Source organism: Ovis canadensis, chromosome 1, assembly GCF_042477335.2.
Source record: "Ovis canadensis isolate MfBH-ARS-UI-01 breed Bighorn chromosome 1, ARS-UI_OviCan_v2, whole genome shotgun sequence".
Lineage (NCBI taxonomy): Eukaryota > Metazoa > Chordata > Mammalia > Artiodactyla > Bovidae > Ovis > Ovis canadensis.
In genome coordinates, this window is record NC_091245.1 from 14,554,327 (window position 1) to 14,579,630 (window position 25,304).

The 25,304-nt window shown below is 41.5% G+C and overlaps 1 protein-coding gene across 5 annotated transcripts in view; it reads left to right on the forward strand.

Annotated features, from left to right (window-relative positions):
* The window catches only part of MACF1 (microtubule actin crosslinking factor 1), a 343,697-nt gene that overhangs the window by 84,896 nt on the left and 233,497 nt on the right, over nucleotides 1-25,304 (forward strand). The window contains exon 1 of one of the 5 annotated variants that reach the window (XM_069586936.1): nucleotides 21,563-22,074. The exons of the other annotated variants lie outside the window; for them this stretch is intronic. Within the exon in view, the coding sequence (XP_069443037.1) occupies nucleotides 21,966-22,074 (109 nt within the window). The 5' untranslated portion in view covers nucleotides 21,563-21,965. Of the gene's footprint in view, nucleotides 1-21,562; nucleotides 22,075-25,304 lie in introns of those variants that run through there. 5 annotated transcript variants of the gene reach the window in all.

The following is a 25,304-nucleotide window of genomic DNA, read 5'->3' on the forward strand; positions in this document are numbered from 1 at the left end:
TCTGTCTTTGGCCGTACCGCTCCATCTTCCCTTTCCTGTTGCCCCCTCCTCTTCTCACTCTCCCCTCTTCACCTCTGCCTGCTTCCCTTCCTTCCCCACATTTCTTTAATTGGCCTGGGAAAACCAGTTCCACTCAGAACAGTTGGAGCGGGACTCAGGTTCCCTTCTGTTTTCTGTTCCTTGAAGGCCGTGAGATGAAGCAGAGAGATAGGAGATTTGGGATATTTGGAAGGCCACTGGACTAGTGGGAAAAGCACCTGGGATTGAACCCCAGCTCTCCTGGGATCCTACCTGTGTAACCCTGAACAAGACACTGAATCTTTGCAAGTCTCTCAGCTTCCTCTTGTATAAAATGGGGATGTGATTCCTAGTTGAAAGAGTAGGAATTAGAGAGGATTAGAGCCTTGCCTGCCACCCACAGTAGGTATTTGATTGTGTTTGAAAGTTGGAGCTTTGCTGCATGATGGAATAGGTAAGAGTTGATGGTAGGGTTTAGATTGCCTTTGGTTAGCTTTTTGCCTGTTTAACTACATGTTAATTGTATAGTTTATATAATATGAAGTTATGTTATTCTTTGCCTTTATTCTTATCTAGTAAATGTAGTAGCAACCCAAAGGAGAGTTAGGAGCCCTATTCCCTCCAGTCTTCATCACCTACTGTTCCTCAGCCATTCCAGATAAACAAATTTAAGTGAAAAGAGTTTATATATAAATGTAGAATTAAGGCTTTAAAATTATTTATATTAATTGGAGGCTAATTACTATACAATATTGTAGCGGTTTTTGCCATACACTGACATGAATCAGCCGCAGGTGTCCCGTGTCCTGCACCCCCTCCCACCTCCCTCCCCATCGCATGCCTCAGGGTTGTCCCAGTGCACCAGCTTTGAGAGCCCTGTTTCATACATCGAACTTGGACTGGCAATCTGTTTCACATATGGTAATATATATGTTTCAATGCTATTCTCTCAAATCATCCCACCCTCACCTTCACCCACAGAGTCCAAAGTCTGTTGTTTATATCTGTGTCTCTTTTGCTGTCTCACATATAGGGTCATCGTTAACATCTTTCTAAATTGCATATATATGTGTTAATATACTGTATTGGTATTTTTCTTTCTGACTTACTTCACTCTGTGTAATAGGCTCCAGTTTCTTCCACCTCAATAGAACTGATTCAAATGCATTCTTTTTAATAGCTGAGTAATATTCCATTGTGTATGACAAAGCTACAGTCATCAGGACAGTATGGTACTGGCACAAAGACAGAAATATAGATCAATACAACAAAATAGAAAGCCCAGAGATAAATGCAGGCACCTATGAACACCTTACCTTTGCAAAGGAGGCAAGAATATACAGTGGAGAAAAGACAATCTCTTTAACAAGTGGTGCTGGGAAAACTGGCCAACCACCTGTAAAAGAATGAAATCAGAACACTTTCTAACACCATACACAAAAATAAACTCAAAATGATTAAAGATCTAAATTTAAGACCAGAAACCATAAAACTTCTAGAGGAAAACATAGGCAAAACACACTCTGACATAAATCACAGGAGGATCCTCTATGACCCACCTCCCAAAGCAATGGAAATAAAAGCAAAAATAAACAAAGGGACCTAATTAAGCTTAAAAGCTTTTGTACAATGAAGAAAACTATAAGCAAGGTGAAAAGACAGCCTTCAGAATGGGAGAAAATAATAGCAAATGAAGCAACTGACAAAAAATTAATCTCAAAAATATACAAGCAGCTCATGCAGCTCAATACCAGAAAAATAAACAACCCAATTAAAAAATGGGCCAAAGAACTAAACAGACATTTCTTCATAGAATTAAGACTGTGATTGCTTCTCTTCTTATTAGATTGGTACTTTCAAGTCCATTTTATATGTAATTTCTGAATTCCTACTCTTCATACCGATGCAGCTATTTATTTCTCTCAGGAACAATTCATTTACATAGAAGATGTAAGTTAATTTCTGAACACTTTTTATATTGTCATATTTGAGGCATTTGTGATGGAGAAATAGATCACGGTTATTCCATTGTTTTTCCTTTACTGAAGTGGAATGAGCCAAGGCCAGTGGGACTTGGCATAGCACAGGGCCTTTGCTGTTCCTTTCAGCCCTTGTTATGCTTGGCTGTGTCTCTAGGTCTTAGGCTGCTCAGCTGTTTTGGAAACTTGCATAATGCATTGCTTTGCAGTATGAAAGATATGCTGTGGCTTTGTAATCCTCTTCTTTTGGTATATCACTTCTTTTGGGGAGGAATCTTCAAAAGTCAAGTGTCTCTAGAGTGCTTAGTATTTGAAGAACATAAGGAAGTTTGAGTACTTTTGTCTCAAAGTATCACAAGACATCAGCTCAGATCACTTTTTATTTTATATATTCATGAATTGAAAGACAATATTGTTAAGATGGCAGTACTCCCCAAATTGATCTGCAGATTCCATGCAGTCCCTACCAAAACCTCTGTTGCCTTTTTTTTTTTTTTTTTTGCAGAAATTGACAAGCTGATCTTAAAATTCATAAAGAAATGCAAGGGACCCATGATAGCCAAAATAATCTTCAAAAAAAGAAGAGGAAATTGAAGCACTCACATTTCCCAATTTGAAAACTTTACTACAAAACTACAGTAATCAAGACAGTGTGGTAATGATATAAGAATAGAGATATAAATCAGTGGAATAGAATGAGAATCCAAAAATAACCCCCTGTATTTATGGTCAATTTTTGACAAGGGTGCCAAGAAAATTCAATGTGGAAAGAATTCCCTTTTCAGCAAATTATAGTGGGACACCTGGATATCCATATGCAAAAGAATGAAATTGGACTCCTACCTTGCATGATGTACAGAAGTTAACTTGAAATGGCTCATAGACCTACGTGTAAGAGCTAAAACTATAAAACTATTGGAAGAAAACTTAGGAATAAATCATTGTGACCTTGAAATAAGCAATGATTTCTTGATTATGACACGAAAAGCACAAGCAACAAAAGAAAAATGTACATAAATTAGATTTGATCAAATTGAGAACTTCTGTGTTTCAAAGAACACTGTTAGGAAAGTAAAAAGGTGCCCCATAGAATGGGAAAAGATATTTGTGAACCATACATCTAACAAGGCAGGGGTTTCCAACCTCTGGGATCTAACGCCTGATGATGTGAGATGTAGCTGATGTAATAATAATAGGAATTAAGTGCACAATAAATGTAATGCACATGAATCATCCCCACACAATCCCGCTCAATCTGTAAGAAAAATTATCTTCCATGATAATGGTCCCTGGTGCCAGAAAGGTTAGGGACTGCTGTATTAAGGGACTTGTATCTAAAATATATAAAGTCCTCTTAATTAACAGTAAAAGGACAATTAAATCACAAATGGGCAAAAGATTTGAATAGATGTTTCTCCAAAGAAGAAACATAAATGTCCAATAATCACATAAAAAGATACTCATCATCATTAGGGAAATGCAAATCAAAGCTGCAGTGAGATACCATTCCATACCCGCTGGAATGGTTACTGTAATCAGAAAAGAAAGCAAGATGTGGAGAAATTGGAACCCTCATACATTGCTGGGTGGGAACATAAAATGGTGCAGCTGCTTTGGAAAACAATTTGGTGGTTCCTCAAGAAGTTAGTTACCAAATGGTCCAGCTTTCCACTAAGTATAAATCCAAGAGAAATGAAAGTGTGTATCTAGCAAGACGTGTTTAAAAATGCTTATAGCAGCATTATTCTTAATAGCTAAAAAATGGAAACAACTCAAATACCTACCAACTGATGAATGGATAAGCAAAAGCAGTATATTCATACAATGGAATATTATTCATCAATAAAAAGGAATGAAATAATAATCAGTGCTAACATGAATCACACTTGAAAATATTAATATGCGGAGAGAAAGGAGCCAGCTTGAAAATATTCTAGGTGAAAGAAGCCTGCCACAAAACACCACATGTTGTATGATTTCGTTATACAGAATAGGCAGATTCCTAGAGACAGTAGTAGATTAGTGGTTGCAGGGTTAGGGAAGGGTGGGATGGGAAGTGACTACTGATGGGTGTAGAGTTTCTTTCGGGGGGTAATGAAATGTCCTAAAATTACATGGTGGTGATGGTTGCACAGCTCTGTGAATATACTTGCATTAAATTATATACTTTAAAAAGTATGTGTACGGTATGTGTATAAAATTCAATAAGCTGTTATCCAAAACATTTCAGGTGATTTGTATGTCTGAATACTATTTTGTCAGTTTGAACTTGGCCCCTGTTCCTGCCATCATGAATCTCGAAGTTAGAGCATCACTCTTGAGCACTGGGCAGGTGACTGTTGCCTCAAAGCCTTTCTCATCTTTCTTACCTTCAGTTCATTTCAGTTGCTCAGTCGTGTCTGACTCTTTGCGACCCCATGAATTGCAGCATGCCAGGCCTCCCTGTCCATCACCAACTCCCAGAGTTCACTCAAATTCACGTCCATCGATTTGGTGATGCCATCCAGCCATCTCATCCTCTATCGTCCCCTTCTCCTCCTACCCCTAATCCCTCCCAGCATCAGAGTCTTTTCCAATGAGTCAACTCTTCGCATGAGGTAGCCTAAGTACTGGAGTTTCAGCTTTAGCATCATTCCTTCCAAAGAACACCCAGGGCTGATCTCCTTTAGAATGGACTGGTTGGATCTCCTTGCAGTCCAAGGGACTCTCAGGAGTCTTCTCCAACACCACAGTTCAAAAGCATCAGTTCTTTGGTGCTCAGCTTTCTTCACAGTCCAACTCTCACATCCATACATGACCACAGGAAAAACCATAGCCTTGACTAGACGGACCTTTGTTGGCAAAGTAACATCTCTGCTTTTGAATATGCTATCTAGGTTGGTCATAACTTTTCTTCCAAGGAGTAAGCGTCTTTTAATTTCATGGCTGCAGTCACCATCTACAGTGATTTTGGAGCCCCCCAAAATAAAGTCTGACTGTTTCCACTGTTTCCCCATCTATTTCCCATGAAGTGATGGGACCAGATGCCATGATCTTCGTTTTCTGAATGTTGAGCTTTAAGCCAACCTTTTCACTCTCCTCTTTCACTTTCATCAAGAGGCATTTTAGTTCCTCTTCACTTTCTGCCATAAGGGTGGTGTCATCTGCATATCTGAGGCTATTGATATTTCTCCCGGCAACCTTGATTCCAGCTTGTGTTTCTTCCAGTCCAGCATTTCTCATGATGTACTCTGCATAGAAGTTAAATAAGCAGGGTGACAATATACAGCCTTGACGTACACCTTTTCCTATTTGGAACCAGTCTGTTGTTCCATGTCCAGTTCTAACTGTTGCTTCCTGACCTGCATATAGGTTTCTCAAGAGGCAGGTCAGGTAGTCTGGTATTCACATCTCTTTCAGAATTTTCCACAGTTTATTGTGATCCACATAGTCAAAGGCTTTGGCATAGTCAATAAAGCAGAAATAGATGTTTTTCTGGAACTCTCTTGCTTTTTCGATGATCCAGCAGATGTTGGCAATTTGATCTCTGGTTCCTCTGCCTTTTCTAAAACCACCTTGAACATCAGGGAGTTCACGGTTCACGTATTGCTGAAGTCTGGCTTGGAGAATTTTGAGCGTTACTTTACTAGCGTGTGAGATGAGTGCAATTGTATGGTAGTTTGAGCATTCTTTGGCATTGCCTTTCTTACCTTGGGTGAGAAATTTAGGTTTGCAGTTAACTTCTTGAAGGAGAAGAGCTGATGGCACTTTGTATCAGGAACCAAACCTTTTAAGGTGAATGTTCTGAGGTTGAGACCTTTCCAAATTTTAAATGTGACTGTCTGTGCCCTACCCTCTTTTTTGTTTATCCTCTCAACTCTGTGTCCCACTGGAATAGATTATGTTTTGGATCCCAGATCCCATTCCCAGCTCTTCTAAGAACCTCCCTTCTTTTCATTTCTTACCTTTTTCATCCAGGCTGTTGTTCTTGCTCTGAGGCTTTCTTTCCTGGGAGGTCGGGAGTAGCTGGAGGAGCCTCTGGGTGGCGCCCTGTGTCCAGAAGGTGGACAAAGGAGAAGGACTCGCCTGAAAGACGCTTAGGCCTGTGTTGGCAGGAAGAGATGACTCATTTTTCATCAGAGGAATTTCAAAGAAAATATAATGACAGGATGATGTCAGAGGAGCAGGTGGAGACAGGAACCTTGATTGAGGTGCTGGAGGGTGGTGTTGGATTGTACGGTTGCCAGGGTAGGCAGAATGATTGACTGGCACAGATCACAAGAATCGTCACCTGTTTTTCAGTTCCTTTCTCAAGAGCCCTGGTGTGGGCAGAGCCTTCAGAGCATGTGGTCAAGTCCGTGCCTGTCTTGGGTGTACTGGTTTTGTATCTGGGTGAGACACTTCATCCCATCCCAGTCATGGACATATTTCACATGTAGTGTGGTGTGCATCAGCTCCATGACTCGCAGGGTCTGTGTCTGAGAACTGAAAATCACATGCTCATAGTGGCTTGAGGGGTGTCATTTCCCCTGATATATTAGATACAGGAACTTGCCTAGATAGCAGAAGCTCAGATCTCAGGGCGTGTGCGTACTAAGTCACTGCAGTCATGTCCGACTCTTTGTGACCCTATGGACTTCAGCACGCCAGGCTCCTCTGTCCCTGGGACTTTTTTCAGGCAAGAGTACCAGAGTGGTTTGCTAGACTCAAGGGATCTTCCCAACCCAGGGATCAAACCACATCTCTTATGTCTCCTGCATTGGCAGGCAGGTTCTTTACCACTAGTGCCACCTGGGAAGCCCCTCAGATCTTAGGGACTTTACCTTGTTGCTGAAAATGCTCTGGTTCCGTCCACTGTTTTGGCAAGAGCTGGATCTTTGTTCTAATCTTAGTGGTTTTTTTTTTTTTCTTTTCTTTTCTTTGAGTTGAGTTCCCTCCTTGGTGTGTATGGATGAAGCTGATAAGTGGGGGGAACTTACAGTCAGGAGGAAGGATAGATAAGTCTTCTAATCTTTTCATTTTGTAAAGCACTCCAGTTGGTTAGATGTTTAGGCTCCTATTGATATTAAGACTGTAAGGCGTGCTCCTGGTCATCACTGTGTTTTCGCAGCTACCGGAGTCTATGTGCTTGTGAGGTTGGATGCTAAATCAGTAGTTTACAAAAGGATAAAAGAAAGGATATTTAGTGCTAGTACTCAAGGAATGGGATTCCCCAGTGGCTCAGTGGTAAAGAATCTGCCTATCAATGCAGGAGATGTGGGTTTGATCCCTGGGTCGGGAAGACCCCTGGAGAAGGAAATGGCAACTCACTCCACCAGTCCTGCCTGGAAAAAATCCCAGGGAAAGAGGAGCCTGGCGATTTACAGTCCATGGAGTTGCAAGAGTTGGACCCGACTTAGCAACTAAACAACAACTCAAGGAATATTTGAGGAGAGATATCTTAGCAATATCAATTGTTGCTTTTGTGTTTTATGCATCATTCCTCTGCAAGTGGAGATAGGGGCTTTTAGGTGGCGTGGGACGCTGCCAAGAAATAGGAGCGCCTCTCTCTAAGATACACCATATGTGCTTGCTGCCTGCTCTGTGTGCTAAGTTGTGTCCAGCTCTTTGTGACTCTGGACTGTAGCCCACCAGGCTCCTCTGTCTGAGATTTTTCAGGCAAGAATACTGGAGTGGGTTACTGTTTATTCCTGCAGGGGATCTTCGCGACCCAGGGATCGAAGCCATGTCTCCTATGTCTCCTACAAAGCAGGTGGATTCTTTATAGCTGAGCCATCAGGGAAGCCCAGGATACATCATAAGTAGGAAGAAAAGTGAAAACAAACCCTCAAACAAACAAAAATGCCTGAAATTGGAAAGAGAGGGAAAGAGAGCTTCATTTATTACTTGGTGCTGTCTTTAATCGTTGGACAGCACTACCAGGCACACTGTGGGACTGAAACTGATGTTTGGAGGAGGGCATGGAGGACATGAATCAGACAGCTTTTCTTAGAGAAGGGTGCTGGGCTTGCTTGGGCCTCAGTTAGCACTGTTACTCCTCCCGGCTAGTTGTGCTTCTCTCTGTTACCTTTCCATAAAATAATAGGTCAGTAGAGTAGATTTTTTACTTGAAATGCCAGGGAAAGTATCCTCTAGAATGGATTTGATTTGGGAGCTTCCTGAGGTTAATTTGTGATGACGGTGTTTCAGAAATCACCACCTGACTCACTGAGCAGAAGCAGCAGTCTTGTCCTGAAGGTGTTCTTTGTGTATCCATCCCTTAATGTATTCAGGTCCTCTCTTCCTTTGGTTATGAGCTCAAGGCCTTTAATCATGAGGTTGAGCAGTGGTAAGCAAGAACTATTCTAACATGTCAGTTAACCAGAATGTTAAAGGAATCCACATGGGAGCTGGGGTTCCAAACATCTCTGATTTTTTTCGTGGGGGTGGAAAAGGACTCCTTTAAGGGTTCATTATCAACTATAGAATAAAATCCAAACTTATCTTGTCACTTAAGACCTCTTGTAATCCAGCTTAACTTTCTATGAAATTGTTTTTATCAAAATTATATTTGTTCTTATTTTAAAAGGTCAAACATTACTAGTACTATGAAGTTTCTAACAAAAGTCATTTCCTGTTCTATCCCTTCGTACCTGTGAGAACTACTTCCAAGTCATTTAGCTGTTTCTTTTAGTATTTTCCGCTGCTGCTGCTGCTGCTAAGTCACTTCAGTCGTGTCCGACTCTGTGCGACCCCACGGCTGGCAGCCCACCAGGCTCCGCGGTCCCTGTGATTTTCCAGGCAAGAACACTGGAGTGGGTTGCCGTTTCCTTCTCCAATGCAGGAAAGTGAAAAGTGAAAGGGAAGTCGCTCAGTCGAGTCCGACTCTTCGAGACCCCATGGACTGCAGCCTATCAGGCTCCTCCATCCATGGGATTTTCCAGGCAAGAGTACTGGAGTGGGGTGCCATCGCCTTCTCCATCTTCCACTACACTTATTAAATATACTCTTGTACTAGTGACTTTTGAATTTTCAGTTTTAGACATTATCTGTTGATGTTCTACTCTAGGAAGTTTGGGTTTAGTTTTTTCATCCCTGCTCTTTCCCTGGTTTCTGTTGTCATGTATTATTACCATTGCTAGGTGCTCAGTGTTTAGATGGTTATGATCATATAAAGTTGCTTAAAGCTGTGGCACATAGTATTCTACAATTATATTTACTTTCTTGACCAATTTTTAAAATTTTTTCCTGGGATTAGCAATTGTCCTATGTTATCATTTGTTTACCATTCTATGTACCTATCTCCATGCTCTCCTATGGGAGTGTAAGGCAACTCTGTGTGTTGGAACATATCACATAATCTTTTGGTTCATTATTTCCTTTGGAGACACCCCCCCCTCCTCGCCCCCACGAAGAGTTTTCTGTTTTCCTGCTTCAGCTTTTTGTAAAGCTCAGCCCTGAGTCTCCCCTTTGTCATCAGACTGGGGAGTTCCTTTGCCTCTCTTCTATATGGGCTACCATGTTTCCTGGATCTCCTGCGCTCATCTTTCTTGGTTTACTGCGTCTCTTCATTGGAATATATCGTAGAGTAGCTTCCTGAGAAAGGACCCTTGAGAGATTCATATCTTTGAGATTTGCTTATTTGAAAACGTCTTTATTCTCCTTTTCATTTAATGGAGGGTGTAGAGTGCTAGGTTACAAATGACTGGCTTTCAGTGTTGCTCTTGAGAAGTCCAGTGGCACTCTGGTTCCTGACCTTTGTTTGTGATCTGTTTTCTTTTTGATAGCTCTTAGGATTTTATTTTTATCTCTGATATTCTGAAATATGATGAAGATGTGCACTGATGAGGATCATTTTTACTTACTGAGTTAGGTTCTCTGTGGGTCTTCTTTATTTGAAAACACCTCTTTCATTTATTAGTTCTTTAATAATTTCCTCTCTTCCATTTTCTCCTTCTGGTACTTCAGTTAGTTGGATACTGGACTCCACTGTTGATTTTCTGTCCTCTCCCCCTCACTCTGTATTTTCTGTCTCTATTTTTGTTGCGATTTATGGTGAAGATCTTCAACTCCACCTTCCAGCTCTTCCTGGAAGTATTTATTTTTGCTCTCATAATTTGTATTTCTAAGCATTTCCCCCTATTCTCTGCGTATTGCATTTTTATATGCTTGTTCTTGTTTTTGGCGATATTGCCTTTTAAGGCTCTGAAAGTAGTAATTACCACCTCCCTTCAGTGTCTTCCTCTGCTTCCAGTGTCGTCTGTGCTTGTTTCAAGCTCCTTCTGTTTGCTCATATGGTCTCTGTCTTCCATGTTGGAGACTCTCTTGTGTCTGAAGTTCCTTGGTGGTCTTCATAATTAAGAGTTAGCCCCTAAAAAGCTGATTGGTGGGGCTTGTTGCCTGGTGTGCAGTAATGATTGACCGGGTAGGGAAAGTCCATTTCCCCTGGCCAGTCTCCTTATCTAGGGCCTCTTTAGCCTGGCAGCCAGAGCTCTGGGGTTGCCAAGCAGGGCAATAGGGCACCGGGGAGGGTTGTGTTGTTCATTATGTCAAATTTCACTTAATGCTCCTGTTTTCGGTGAGGTACCTCACTTCTGACCTCAGGTGAGCCTGAAGACATTCAGCCAGTCAGTGTCCCACCTCACCCTGCATCTCTCCCCCACCACCAGGCCTTCCAGGGTACCGAGTGCTTCCAATTCCTGATCCTTTCTGGAGTCTTGCAGCACCCGTTGCCGTGTTCCCAGCCCCCTGCAGGCACTTAGCAGAAAGAGAAAGCTGAAATTTAAATTAGTGACCATTTATCTTTCTACTCTCTAGTTTATCAAATTTCTGTTGATATTTTAAATTCCAGACTGGTTTATAAAATTTCTGTTGTTGCTAATAGTTAATATAGAACCTAGGCAACTAAATATTTCACAGAACCGCAGAATTTTAGAGCTGGGAAAGAATTTAGAGATCTAGAATATCAACTCATTTATGAATAAATAAATGGATCCAGTGTGATTAAATGGTGCTAGAGTCATAATAAGCTAGAGAAATGGAACTGTCGCTTCATTGTCTAGCTCTCAAGCTGCTGGATGTACTGATAAAATCGGATACATGCTTAATTAAATATTCTGGTTAATTCAGAGTTAATCAGAGGGCACTTTCTGTTTCATTCTTTTTTTTTGTTTTAAATTTTATCTCTTTCTTATGGCTGTTGCTGCTTGGGCTTTATCTCTGGTTTCAGAGAGCAGGGGCTACTCTGCAGTTATGGCACTCGGGCTTAGTTGCTCCGAGGCGCATGGGATCCTCCCGGACCAGGGAATGAACCTGTGTCTCCTGCATTGGCAGGCGGACTCTTCACACTGAGCCACCAGGAAAGCCTTCTGTTTCATTCTTGTTGAAAATTTTTATACATTTCTTTTGGTCTTAGTAATTACATAATTTTGTCATAGGTAATTTCTTTCTGATTTTTGTTTTTGACAAATCGGGATATTGAATATTTATTTTGAATTTTGTGAAAAACTGAGCTGTGTAATAGTTTTTCCCAAGGCCTTAGGAAACCATGGATTACTGGTGAGAAGGATATTAGCAACTGAAGTGAAAAACGCTGTGATTTCAAGAAAAATTCTTTAAAAATGAGTGATTATGATGTATGTGGGGTGATTATTTTTCTTCTTCAGTAGTAGAGTGCATATAGTAGGGGGCAACCCAGTCTAGCTGAGTCCTGGTTAAAGTTTTGCTGTTTGAATATATGTCAAGGATTATTGAAATATCCTTAAGGTAAATTGTGTCAAAGGTGCTCCGGAATTTCCCTGAGTTATTTAGCTCTTGGCAGTCATTTCTAAAATGTTTGAGATAGCTCTGTTGATGATCACTTTTGAGGGGCTAGAAGCTCTAAGAGTATCTATTGGGAGAAAGCTGAACAGTAACTATTGTTTTTTTTTTTAAGGATTTGTTGAATATCAAGAATGCCAGTCACTAATCGAAACAGCCAGAAGCCATTTGTTTCCTCAGTCCCCACTTTGGGCACCTGAGGGTGGATGGGCAGGTACTTACTTAAGAGGCTCCCTCTTCCTCAGATTTGGTTTTCATCAGTGCTTTGCCTCATAATATAAGGCTGCAGGATAGCAGATGGTCTGATGCTGGGGCTGGCTTGCAGTCTCCATTGGGCAGCGCTGTTGCTAGAGAAGCAGTCTTATGGTGGAACGAACCAGAGCTGACCAGGAGGCTGGGCTGGGCTCTGCTCCATGTCCATTACTCTCGGTTTCATCCAGAATAGAGACTGTGGCCCCCAGATTTTAGATGTGCTCGTTGGTGTTTCTGCCTTTGCCTGCTTCTTCATTGCCATCTGGCTGTCATTGGAGAGAATTCACTGTAGCTCTGAGACTCTGCAGGGAGTTGAGAGGAACTATGCTTGTTTCCTGGATGGGGTGTGTGTTCTCTTCCATTAAAACTGTTACCCACATTTCCTTTTATTACTCGTTAAGTCAGAGGCAGCTGGGAGGATGCATTACTCACCAGCCGCACAGAGTGGCCCTGGCTGTGGACAGGGAGTCTGGGCTGAGCTGAGAGTGAGTCAGCTCAGGGAATGGAAAAATTGCAGGGTAATGTGGGGTAGGGGTTGTGTGCCAGTGACTGTTCCTTCTCTGCTTGCTCTTTTCTCTATAAGGACTCATCAGAAAGCTGTGAATACTGGGCATCCAGTTTTGGTAGTCAGTAAGCCAGCCAAACTGTGGTGATGGTGTCTCCCGTGAAAGGAACCAGCTGACTGCACTTAGCGTTGTTGTCCTCTATGTTGTGTGTGTATAACATAGAAGGGTTATATGGGTTTTGAGGCAAGCTTGAGCTTGTATAATAAAGTTCTGTGTGTGAGGATTTCACTAGAATCAAGCAATCACAGAGTCTCTTTGTCTTAGTTGTAAAATTTAGTCATCTGTATCTATTTTTGTCCAGTAGGGGTCACTGGGGTATTAAACTCTAAAGGAGAGAGCCAGCTAATCCCATGATAGACCAATCAGATTCCTTATCTTGATTGTTTAGAGTACTTTTTTTATTTTTAGAGCAGAAACGAAAGACGTGAACTTTGTGGAACATTAATTATTTGAAGAGCAGATTATTCCAATGGTTGACATGGAATTGATTAAAAAATAATAATAATAACCAGCACCCCCTGAGACCCCTTGAGTTGGAAGCAGGGAGTCTTAACCACTGGATCTCCATGGAAGTCCTGAGATGGAATTGATTTTATGAGTAAGATTTGAAGAGCAGTTTTTAAAGACAATGACAAGAAATAGGGGAAGAAAATTGTCCATTAAATCATCTGATATGTACCCATGTACTTTACATATATTCCTTATTTAATCTTGTGACCAATGGTGAGAAACAAGTATTTATATACATATTATAAGTATTAGGGACCCAAGTTCAGGAACATTCGTGGCTTCCCCAGGTCACATCGTTATGAAGCGATACTATCAGAGGAGATCCTGTTAGCCATGTCTCATTTGACTTTGGTCCTTGGACCCTGGTAAAGGGTCATGAGAGCAGAAGGTTATTAGAAGGTAAGCAGAGCCTGATGGTAGATTCTCCTGAGAAAGACTAAAATGATTCTTGTGTTGAATTAGAGTTCAGAGCAGGCTCCAGGGATTCATAAGTGGAAAGAAGCTAGCAAGTCTGTCTTTATCTTCAGGGGGCAAGTACTACCTCTTTTTCACTTAGAGCTACCGCCGGGATGTGGTCAACTATCTCGCAGAGATCTAAAATTAGCTCTTTGTTTGTGTGCAAAGTTTGGTTTCCATGGATAAGTAGTTTAAGTTGGTCTCTCTGACCTGCCTTTTATCTTGGCCTAGACTCTTCTGAGCCTTGAATGCTGCTGCCTACTGGCATTTTCATGCCTGCCCGGTTATATCTTAGTTGAGCTCCCGAGCCCTCAGTCAGTTGCTTGTCTATTCTACTTCTGCATTCTTGATTTTCTGATATCTCAGGAAAACAAGTCGATCACACGTTCATAGCCAGACCACACTAAAAGACATTTCCCATTGAGACCATTGTTTTGTTTTTATTTGGAAAAGTATTTTTAAAATTGCATTTAGGTGGGATACAAGTAAGATGCTAACTCTCTTTAAATGTGCATTTACTTGGAATCACAGATATTTCTGGACAAAAATAACAACCTTGGCAAAATTCAGAAACAGCCCCTGTAGACAGGGCTTCTTATGCTTAAGTCACATTTTTCCATTTATTTGAGATACTGACTCTCAGAGTATCCTGGAGAAAGTTTAATAGCTAGATCTTATTATTTTTACTTTGCTGGGGAAAACAGAACCCCAAAGAGAAGGATTATTTAAAATGGTGATATGGATATTAAGGTTGACTAATACTCTTACACTTACATATTCCTTTTGGAAGCAGGGCCATTGAAGCCCATTTTGTTTTATTCATTGAGTTGGTGGTTTAGAGCTGTTAAATACCTTGGCTTACCTCCTTGCATTGGCCAGTGAAGATGATTTGATGCTTTGCTAGGTCCCATGTGGCTCTGTGGTAAAGAATTTGCCTGCCAGTGCTGGAGATGCAAGAGGTGTGGGTTTGGTCTCTGGGTCAGGAAGATGCCCTGGAGGAGGAAATGGCAACCCACTCCAATATTCCTGCCAGGAAAATTCCATGGACAGAGGAGCCTGGTGGGCCACAGCCCATGGGGTCGCAAAGAGTTGGACATATCTGAGTCATGAGCACATGAACAAATGTTCTAGTGCAGGAACAATGATAACAATAGTTCACATTAATGAGGGTGAGAAAAATGCATGGACTATTTGGCACTAACATACATAGTGCTTACTGAGTGCTGAATAGTCCATGCATTTTTCTTACCTAATCCTCACTGGAACACTGTGAAGAGGTAATTTTATTATCCCCATTTTACAGACAGGGAAATTGAGAATGAAAGAGATTGAGTAGTTGGTCCAAAGATACAGCTAGAAACCATGAAGTCAGATTTTGGGTCTAGGTTTGGCTAAAGATTGTGTTAGAGTTCTGGAAAGAGAGAAGAGAATGGGGCTTGAGGAGAGTTTGGCTGCTGGATAGAATTCATATCTTGAGAGACTTGTAGAAGTGGAATTTCTGAATCAATAAATTAACTTTTTCCTCATAATCTCTCAGGTAGATTTGGAAGTTCACTGTTAAAAGTGTCTCGGCTCCTTTGCTAGTGTATGTTATCTGCTGGGCCTGTTGAGAGGAGCATGCTGAGTTATCCCTGCCGTAAGATGAATAGTTTTCTGGGCACTTTCTCTCTGGCGTGTTTTTGTGGTGAAAATAGACGTTGTATTTTGGGAATCTTGATGACTGGTCGGGTCCAGTCTTGCTTTTTCCAGCATGTTCCCCCTTTATTCGTGGCCCTCACAGTGCTCTTTAGATCCTCTTGCCCTTTTCATCCGTCCATGCATTCATTCACAATTCACTCATTTCCTGAGTAGTTCTTTAGTGATGAGATTTTATATAGGAGAGCGACTTTAGCTTCAAAACCTTTAGTGGAGCGAAAATATATACGCAGCCATATTATAAAGTAGAAAGTGCTGGATGTCATAAGAGAGAAGCCTACACATTGTAAGTGCACAGAAATTGTTTACTTCTAATGGGGATGGAGGGAGTCACCGCGGAGAATTCTGTGAAAAGACTGGCTTCAGCTGATCCACAGGAGTGGGACTTTGACTTCTGGAAATGGGAAGGAAATACATGCCAGGGTAAGTGAAGGAAACATTGTAAAGCCAGAGTTTTTAACTTGCTCACTGTGAGAAATGCAAGTTATAGAATTAAATGACAGATGAGTATTTATTGAGCATTTAAAACAAACCAGGCATTATGCATGCTTCAGGGAGATTAATCTCACAGTGGATGAGAACAGGGTCAGCAGGTTGGAGACTGGGATTAGGAAAATTAGATTTGGTAGTTTTGGTGATAGGTTAGGTAAGTGATCAGTTTACCAAGGTTTTGTATAGTCTGAGCAGTATTCAGATGTCTTTTTTTTTCTTTTGGCTGCACCTTGCAGCTTGCAAAATCTCAATTCCCTGACCAGAAATTGAACCTGGGTCAAGGCAATGGAAACTTGGAATCCTAACCAGTAGGACACCAGGGAACTGCCTGGTGTTTCTTCTGCTTCTTGTTTTTTTTTTTTTTAATTAAGTAATTTATTATTGGGGCTACGCTGGGTCTTGGTTACTGTGCTTGGGTTTTCTCTGGCTGCAGCCAGCAGGGGCTACTCTCTAGCTGCAGCCTGCAGGCTTCTCTGGTTGTGGAATGTGGGCTCTAAAGCTTGGACTCAGTAGTTGTGGCTCTCGGGCTTAGCTGCCCTACCACCTGTGGAATCTTCCCAGGCCAGGGATCGAACCTGTGTCCCCTGCATTGGCAAGTGAATTCTGAACCGCTGGACCGCCAGAGAAGACCTATTCAGAAGTCTTGTGATCACATATATTAAATAGTTTTTTTGCTGTCCCGCCAAATAATGATAATTACAGACAGTATTGTATTTATTGAGCACATACTGTGTGCCTGGCACAATCTAAACACCATCAATGCCTTAACTCATTAATCTTCACTACAGCTCTACGGGACAGGTTCTATTATTATCATCATTTTACAGATGAGATTGAGGTTCCTTGAAGTCACTTACGTAACTTGCCCTCAGGTGCTAATGTACCATATATAGTAGAGTCTGGATTTGAACTCAAGTAGGCAGACTAAAGCCCATGGGGTTGCAAAGAGTTGGACATGACGGAGCACAGCACAGTCTGGTTTCAGATTGGGCCTGTAATCACCATGCTGCTAAAATAATCATGGCATCTAGGTTATTGAGCAAGAAATGTGGATATTTTCCTGCCTTTATTGTGTTCAGTGACTCTTGGGTATGTAGAAAATTCTTTGTAGACATTCTGAACCTTTGCATGTTTATTGTCTCAATACCATATTCCTAAATCTTAGAGATCGGAGTTATAGATGTCTCCTAATTAGCTTCTATGAAGCCCACGTCCTTTGCCTTCTGGACTCAATGGGAGAACACAGGTGACAGGCATTCAAGGCCAGGATTTGATGCCTGGACCTCCCATTTCCAGAAACCCAAGGTTTCTAATCCTATTAGTCATATGGTAGTCTCTCCACCAAAATTTTAATCTTAAATTGTATTTGATTTTTTTTAAGTCTCTTTCTGTAAACATTATTTTTCTAGATTTCACTCTTTTAAATGGGTCTTATATTTCCAGTCTGTATCTGCTAAAAGTGCTGATGCTGGTGGATGTCAGTTATTTTTGAGACCAGGTATACTCCATGACAGTTCAAAAAAAACATACAGCCTCCTTTCTCACAGGCTTGCTTTCATCTCAGTCACAGATACTGACGTGATTTGGGGCTGTTGCCCTGTTTCAAGATTTCTGTGGGTAACGGTTGTGGGTGACCAACCCTAAATCCTTGTGAGTGAAGTAATCTGATAGAAAGGCAGGTCTCAAGTCTTAATGAAGTTCAGAGTGTTGCTTCTACAAGGTTTTTTGCTGGTTTGGGGGCCCTTTCCATTGGCTGTTAGCAAAGGATATCCTGGAGGGTGCTGAATGTGTCTTTAAATGGCCTATTCTTTGTATCATAAATGATCTCTAAAACGAAAACTAGCCACTCCCCTTGCCAGCTTCTAACCACTTCCTGTGACAACACACAGATCCATCTTAGTTTTTCTGAGTGAAAACGTTATTTTCACAAGGCAATTTCTCTGCCCTTTTTCCTTCCTTCAAACGTGCATATGTACATATACACAAAAGCTAGAAACAAACTTTTGACTTGTGATATGTAGAAAAATGGTGTATCCAAGGTATAGCATGTTATCTTAGAAAAATCTACAAAGAATAAATTAAGTTGGATACTTTCCATTATCTTCTCTGATAACAGTAGATTCAGAATGTATCTTGCTATTTGAGTCCTTGAATTTTTTTCCCTTCAAATTTCCTAGGTGTTTTTGAATGGCACAAGCATGATACATGATTTTCCAATTAAGACAGCCTTGCAAAGGCTTTAGGTAGCAATGTAAGGAAGAGAAATGGCTTTCATATTAGAAAATGAAAATTTGGTGAAGATACTTAAAAGATTGCAAAGAAGTGTTATACAGTGGTGGCACAGACAGCACTAGCTCTGTAACATTTTGTGTTGAAATTGAGCTTCTCTCTTTAGAGCTGGGTAGAGCTCTTTATAGGCTCTGTCTTACAAAGAGGAAGTATTCTAAATATATAAATATCTAGAATTGTTTAGCTTCAAATTAGCATACTGATTTTTCCAGAACTTTTCAGCAAGAGGAGATAGTGTGCTTAAAATAAATTGATTTGAAATCAAACAGATAAAAGTTCAGATGCCAGTTCATCCTCTTACTTTGTGACCATGGGCAAAATGACTTGAGCAAGTTACTGCCTAAGTGATCTCATGTAGTTTCTTGACTGTAAAACAGTATCCTGGGTCTCTCCCAGAATTCCGGGTTCATACATTCAATTGCATATTCAAAATTCCGCTAAAATGTCTACTAGGCATTTCAAAGTTAATATATCCAAAATGGAATTCCTACCCCAACCCCTCAGTAAAAAACAAACAAACAAAAAACACCCCCCTCCCAAGCAACTACAACCACCACTGAACCGCAGACCGTCTGCTTCTCTGGCTGCCTTCCCCATCTTAGGAAATAGCAGTTCTGTCTTTTTAATTTCTCAGGCCCAAACCTGGAAGTCATTCCCAACTGTTCTTTACTTGCTCACCTCACATCCAGTCTATCAGCAGATCCTGATGACTCTTTTTTTTTTTTTCGTTATAAAAATATTTATTTATTTACTTGGCTCAGTCGGGTCTCGGTTGGGGCATGCAGGATCTTTTTTTCCCAAGTGACAACATGCAGGAATTTTCGTTGCAGCATGGAGGATCCTCATCCGCAGCGTGTGAAGCCCTCGTTGCGGTGGGTGGGGTCTAGTTCCTCGACCAGGGATCAAACTGGGACTCATGCATCCTGCATTGGGAGCGCGAGTCAGCCACTGGAACACCAGGGAAGTCCTGAGTCTCTTTTTAATTTGTCCAGAATATGATCGTATCTTACCGTCTCCATCGCTGCACCCTAATCTCAGGCATCGTTTCCCAGGTGCTGGTTTTCACTTGGATCATTGTGATCACGTTGTAACTAGTTTCCCTGCTTCTGCTTTTGCCACTCAATAGCCTGTTCTCAATGCAGCAGCAGGAGTGGTCCTTTTAAGCCCCAAGTTAAATCCTGTCACTCTCTCACAGGAAACCCTCCAAAGGTTTTCCATTTCACTTAGGACAAAACCTGGAGTCTTTACATATGGCCTACACAGACACAGGTGATCCAAGCCCCCTCTCTGGCCTCGTCTCCTGACATTCCTGTTCGCTTTCACCTTCCGTCATTCAAGTTTCTTTGACGTCCCCAGAACACATCAAGCCCACTTCTGCCTCAGGGACTTTGCACTTGCTCTTTTCATTGTTGGGCTCGTCCTTGCTCTAGATAGCCATATGACTTGTTGGCTTGTAATCTGTAGGTCTGCTCAAGTGTCATCTTCTTAGAGAAGCCTTCCCTGACCATTCTGTACAGAAAACTGTATACATCTCCCCTCTGGTTCTCCCTTCTCTTCATCTCCTTAGTATATATTTACTTTATTTTCTGTCTCCCTCTGTCTTCCTACTAGCATATGAGTCCCATGAGGGCAAGGTCTTTGCTTTATTCACTACTGTGTTACCAGTATCTAGAACAGGGCATGGCACATAATAAATATTTGATGAATGAAATGTAGGTTAGCATAAAATTGTAGATGATCTTGACATCAGATTAAGGCATTCATATTGTATTAGTTCCCCTATTAAAGGCCCTTTATTAACCTTTCTGGTTAGTAGATTGTTCAAATATAAAACCCTTCCCTTTTATTAAAAAAAGAAGGGATAACTTTACAGATATTAAAGCAGTTTGCATTTTTAAAACTTTTTGGTGGTAACACAGTGTTTGTATACTGTAGTTTAAAAGGCACTGTAGAAATAAAGAGCCAGTTTGATAGAAAAAAGAGGCTGTAACCCTTCTCTGAGTGAAGGATCCTGGATGTTAGGTGTGCTCTTGGCTGTTGGGTCGTCTGTGTTTTTGTGTGTCCACACTTCATTTTATAAAGTATCTCTCCATAGGAAAGTAGATAAAGAGGGGGCACTGCAAGAACTTTGCATGTGCAGCTTGGATTGTGCAGACTTCTTTCTAGCCTTCGAATGTGTTTCTTAGGTTTATTGAAATATAATTTAGGGACTTCCCTGGTGAGCCAGTGGTGAAGAATCCACCTTCCAATGCTGGGGACACGGGTTCGATCTCTGATCAGGGAACTAAGATCCCACATGCCATGGGGCAACGAAGCCTGCGTGCCACAACTGTTGAGCCCTACGCTTTCTAGAGCCCATGCTCCATGACAACAGAAGCCCATGAACTGCACCTAGAGAAAGCCCAAGCACCTCAGTGAAGACCCAGCACAGCCAACATAAAAAATTAATTAAAAATATAATTTATATATGATAAAATCCATCCATTTAGGTCTGCAATGTTGTCGGTTTTGACAAATGTATATAGTAGTGGAACCATCATCACCATCAGCATATAGAACATTTCCATCACCTTGTAAAAATTTCTCCCGTTCCTCCTTTGTATTCTGTTCCCTTCCCTCACCCCATGCCCCTGGCAACCACTCATCTGGTTTCTGTTAGAGTTTTGCTTTCACAGTTGGCTTCTTTCCTGTAGCCTGATGCTCCGGAGGCTCATCTGTGCTGTTGTGTGTATCAGAGGGATGTCCCTTTTGTATTGCTGTGTTGTAGTCCCTTGTATGGATGCACCACAAATTATTCGTTCACCAGTTGATGGACATTCAGGTTGTTTTCAGGTTTTAGTTATTTTGAATGAAGGTGAAGGTTTTTGTGTGGACACATGCTTTCATCTTCCTTGAGTCAGTACCTAGGACTTATATTGTCTGGTCATTCTAGTATGTGTATGACTGTTTTCTAGAGTAATTTCCAGAGTGGCCAATTTCATCCCCACCAGCAATATATGAGAGTTCTGGTTGCTTTACGTCTTGCCAGGACTTGGTTTTAGTGATTCTAGAGGTGTGTAAATATTAAAATGTTTTCAGTTGCTGCTACAGTGTCCGTTTCGGGTTTTCATTTGCAAGCAGGTCTTAGTGTCCTGAAAGGCACTGTTCTCTGCTGTCATTGAGTGTCCTGCTGTCCCCTTGGGCAGCTAATGGAAATCAGGTAGGTTTTTCAATTTTGGAAAACACACTTGTGGAGCAGTTTTGTTCTCCTCGCTGATCGTCAGTATGCCTGATGCGAGGTCTGTTTCATGGAGCTTGTCCTGCACGTCATCCTCTCCGTAGTGATGTTCGGATCCCTTGCCTCTCCCTCCCGGATTGTGGGTGTGGAAGGATTGCCCACCCACTGTCCAGGGAACTTGTGGACACTTAAACATCCTTCTGTACTTTGCCTCCTCCCTGCTAGTGGTTCCCTGGTGCTGCTGTGACTTTTTTCTTCTGGCTCCATCCCAGCCAGGCTGGGAATGGAAAGTTGAGAGTGTGACGTCCTCTGACAGCCTCCCATCTTGTAGAAGGGTCTGAGGCTTGTTTGTTTAAGCTGAACAGAGGATGCCAAAGATAGAGTTTGAGTCAGCTCAGCACCAGCTTAGCCGCCCCTTTTTGCTCTCCTTGTTCCTCCTTCCCTCTCCCCTCCCCCCTCTGGCCAGTTGTTTCCTGGGCTTTGTCTGAGACACACTGTAGAGTTTTAGTCCTGTCTGCTACTGCGTGCTGAAAAACAGGCGAGATGGGGGAGAAGCCGCCAGGAAGTTTCTGACAACCCTGAGCAGCGGGGCCTGGGCCTCTGCCTCTGCTGATAGTACAGGACGGCAGTAACCTCAGGAGAAAGGCATTTAGAGGCTGCGCCGCGCTGTGGGCTTGTGGCTAACTCAGGGGAGGAGAAAGGACGGGCCTGGAAATGCCTCTCTTAGATGCATCTTATTTGCCACCAACCATCTTTATTTTGACTCACGTTCTTGGAGTCGCCGGTGTTCTATACTGGAAAAGATGCGCCAGAGGCAGAGCAGGTAACGGGCACCCAGTGCTTCTTGGAATCTGCTGTGGGGCTTTTGAGGGTGGGGTGGATGACAGAGGTCTTCCCACTTGCTTTCCTTAAAGGGCCAGCACAGCCTGTGGGCCATCAGACCTGAGTGTGTGGGGGACCTGCTGAGGAAACCAGGCTGCCCCGGGACCAGTTTAGGACTGGGCCCTTTCTTGCTCTGTGAGACTTGTCTGGCGAGGCGGTGCTGGGGGGATGAGATGATGTCTGGGCTCAAGGCTGAGGGAAGTGGCAACTCTGCTGACCTGTGTCCTTCCCCAGAGAATCAAGCCCTTCCATTCCTTACTTTCTCAGTCTCAGAGTAGTTTTTGGATCTGTTTTTTTTTTTTTTTTTTTTTAGCAAAAACATAGAGTAACTCTGTCACCATCCCCTAGGTATAAATGTGGGAGAAATTGTGGGATTAGAGAAGTTTCTGGATTTGCTAATTATTCGGGTGAGAAAAGGCAGAGGAGAAGAGGTCAGTGAGAGGAAAGGGTGGCAGGCTGTCTGCTGAGGTGCATCTGGGAACACAGGGACGCCTCTGTTCTCTTTGGTAGGATTGAAACTGTCCTTTTCCCCTCAGGCAGCTATACAGTTTACACAATGTGTACCCAAGCCATCGTGCATCCTGTTCAATGCAAGGAAGTTAGCTGTTCTTTTCCCCGGGTGGATATTCAGATCCTGATACTAAAATTTTATTCATTTTGTTCTTGAGTGGTAGCAGACCCCTCTTTCTTCCCGAATTACTATTTGCTGCATTATATTCCTTTGGCTTCTAAATGCCCAGTGCTGAGATCAGCCCTGTGCTGAGATCAGCCCTGTGCTGAGCGAATTCTAAGTCTCCACAGTTGAGGACTGATACAGTCCGGCTTTTGCTGGAGTACACTCTCGGATCTCAGTGCCTTTAGCACTTACTGTCTTTGTGACCCGCCTACTGCCTGAAGGCAGTAAGCCAACCTATTGAGACACCTGTTACTTTATATCTTACAATTAAGATGCAGATTTGATGACTTATTACTTAGGAAACTATTAGAATTTCATGAATGCTCGGCAGAATTAGATTCAGTCATTCCCAGTGTCTTTTTCCAGTAAGTCCTAGAAAAGCTTATGACTAAATATTAAGATCCCAGTGTGCATCTGTATCAGCAAAAGCAAACAGACATTTAGAAATGTGTTCACTTGTGTAGTAGTGTGTTTTAGAAGGTAGCCCAAAGTGGCTTTCCTGATATGTAAGCCTGTGTTTGTACTTATAAAGAAAGGAGTAGGCAGGCATGAGTTATTTGGCCCTATATGCTATATCATATGCAATGAGAAAGTAAATATTATTTAAGTGAAGGCTGATGCTTTCATTTTCATTTTTCTGTGCATGATGGTAATGGCATTTCTCAACCACTAGTTGATTGACATTTTAAGAAGTTAATGCTCAGTATAGGATTTGCTCTTGAACTTAGAAGTCATAGCCCTATCTTTGAAGTGCTCCTTTATGTTTTAGTAAAACGAAGAAAAATACACTGTAAAAGCTTTTTATTTTTATGAAACAACTTTGATTCTAGTGCCTGTTAGTTATATTGGGAATATGCTATGTTCAGTTTATCCGTAAAATTAGAGTGGTGGTTTTTTTCAGTTGGAGAATATGAATTCTGAAACTTTCACAGAATTACTTTGGAGGTTCTGAACCCATTTTAATTTAAATTTTAAAATGTATTTTATCTATTAAAATGTTTTTTAAAATTACATGTGTACTCTAATGTACTATCTGCCAGTTGGACATCACCAGAATAAAGTTTCTCCCCCATTTCTGTGTATATATTTATAGTGCTTATGAATGTATTCTTGATTAAAAAGGTGAAGATTACGTCTTCTAGTCTGGTCTTTTTTTTTTTTTTCCTTCCTCTGCTAATAGCAAGTGTGTACAGTATTGCAGAACACACTGCAGAACACGAGTCCTGTGCTTAATAAACATTAGGCAAGTCTCGGATGTTCAGTTGTAATAGTGAGTGGGTGACATGTCGGTCATTAAGTGATCACATTGTAATCCTGGCTTAGTGTACTACCAGTTTCTATGTGCCTTGCCTCACTTTTCTAATCATATCTACATATTATAAGAATGTACATAGTGTTTAGATATTGAAGCCATTTAACTTTGAAACAGTATTCCTGTTATTCCTTCATGCTCTTGTATCAATTTATTTGAATAATATGTTGAGATTAGGGGCAAACTGAAACTGTTACTACTTGTTTCTATTTGTATAAAGCAGTTAAAAAAAAAAAAAAGGTTCCCTGCAGTAAAATACAGCACAGAAATAAGCAAGATGCTGAGACTGATATAACTGTGATTAAGTAATCTCTAATTTCAATCAAAATTACTTGATTGGTTAAGTCATTTGGCTTTAAATAAGCAATATAAATTTGAATCTGTAAAATTGATTCATGCTATTAAACACTGAAATTACATGTTATATATGTTGAGTTCCATATAAGATTTGTTTGAAAAGTTTCTGCTGTTTCAGTTGAAATCACTAGGTTCCTTAGTGCTAGAGTTCTAAGATAGAGTACTCGAGTAAATCTTCATTGTGCTTGTGTGCATTTCTCATTTCTTCCATTCTTAAAGTTGGTCACATATTCTGTATTGCTCTTAGAGTTGAAAGGGACCTTGCCTATTAACCAACCCAACTCCTTACTTAGTCCTGCCCTTGTCAGAAGTTACTCCTTTTGCTTGAAGGTCTCTGATTGTAGAACATACAACCTGTGGACTATTCATGCTGTTGGTAGTAGAGTCCTTTTTTAAGCTGAAAGTTGCCTCTTTGTAACTTATGCCCATCAGCCAAATTCTGTCTGGCAAAGATCAAGTATACAGACAGTCCCCAACTGTCTGATGGCTCGATAGACTTTTCAATTTCAACAGTGGTATGAAAGCAACATGCACTCAGTGGAAATCGATGTCTGAATTTCGATCTTTTCCTAGGCTACTGGTGGGCAGTGCATACTCCCTCCTGATGCTGGGCACTGGCAGCAGCCACAGGGCTCACTCAGCCCCATGATCATGGGTGTAGACAACCGATACAATGATTCTGTACCCACGCAGCCATTGTTTTTCATGTTCAGTATGGTATTCAGTAACTTCCACGAGATATCCAGCACTTCATTATAAAATGGGCTTTGTGCTAGATGATTTTGCCCAGCTGTAGGCTGATGTAAGTGTTCTGTGCACATTTAAG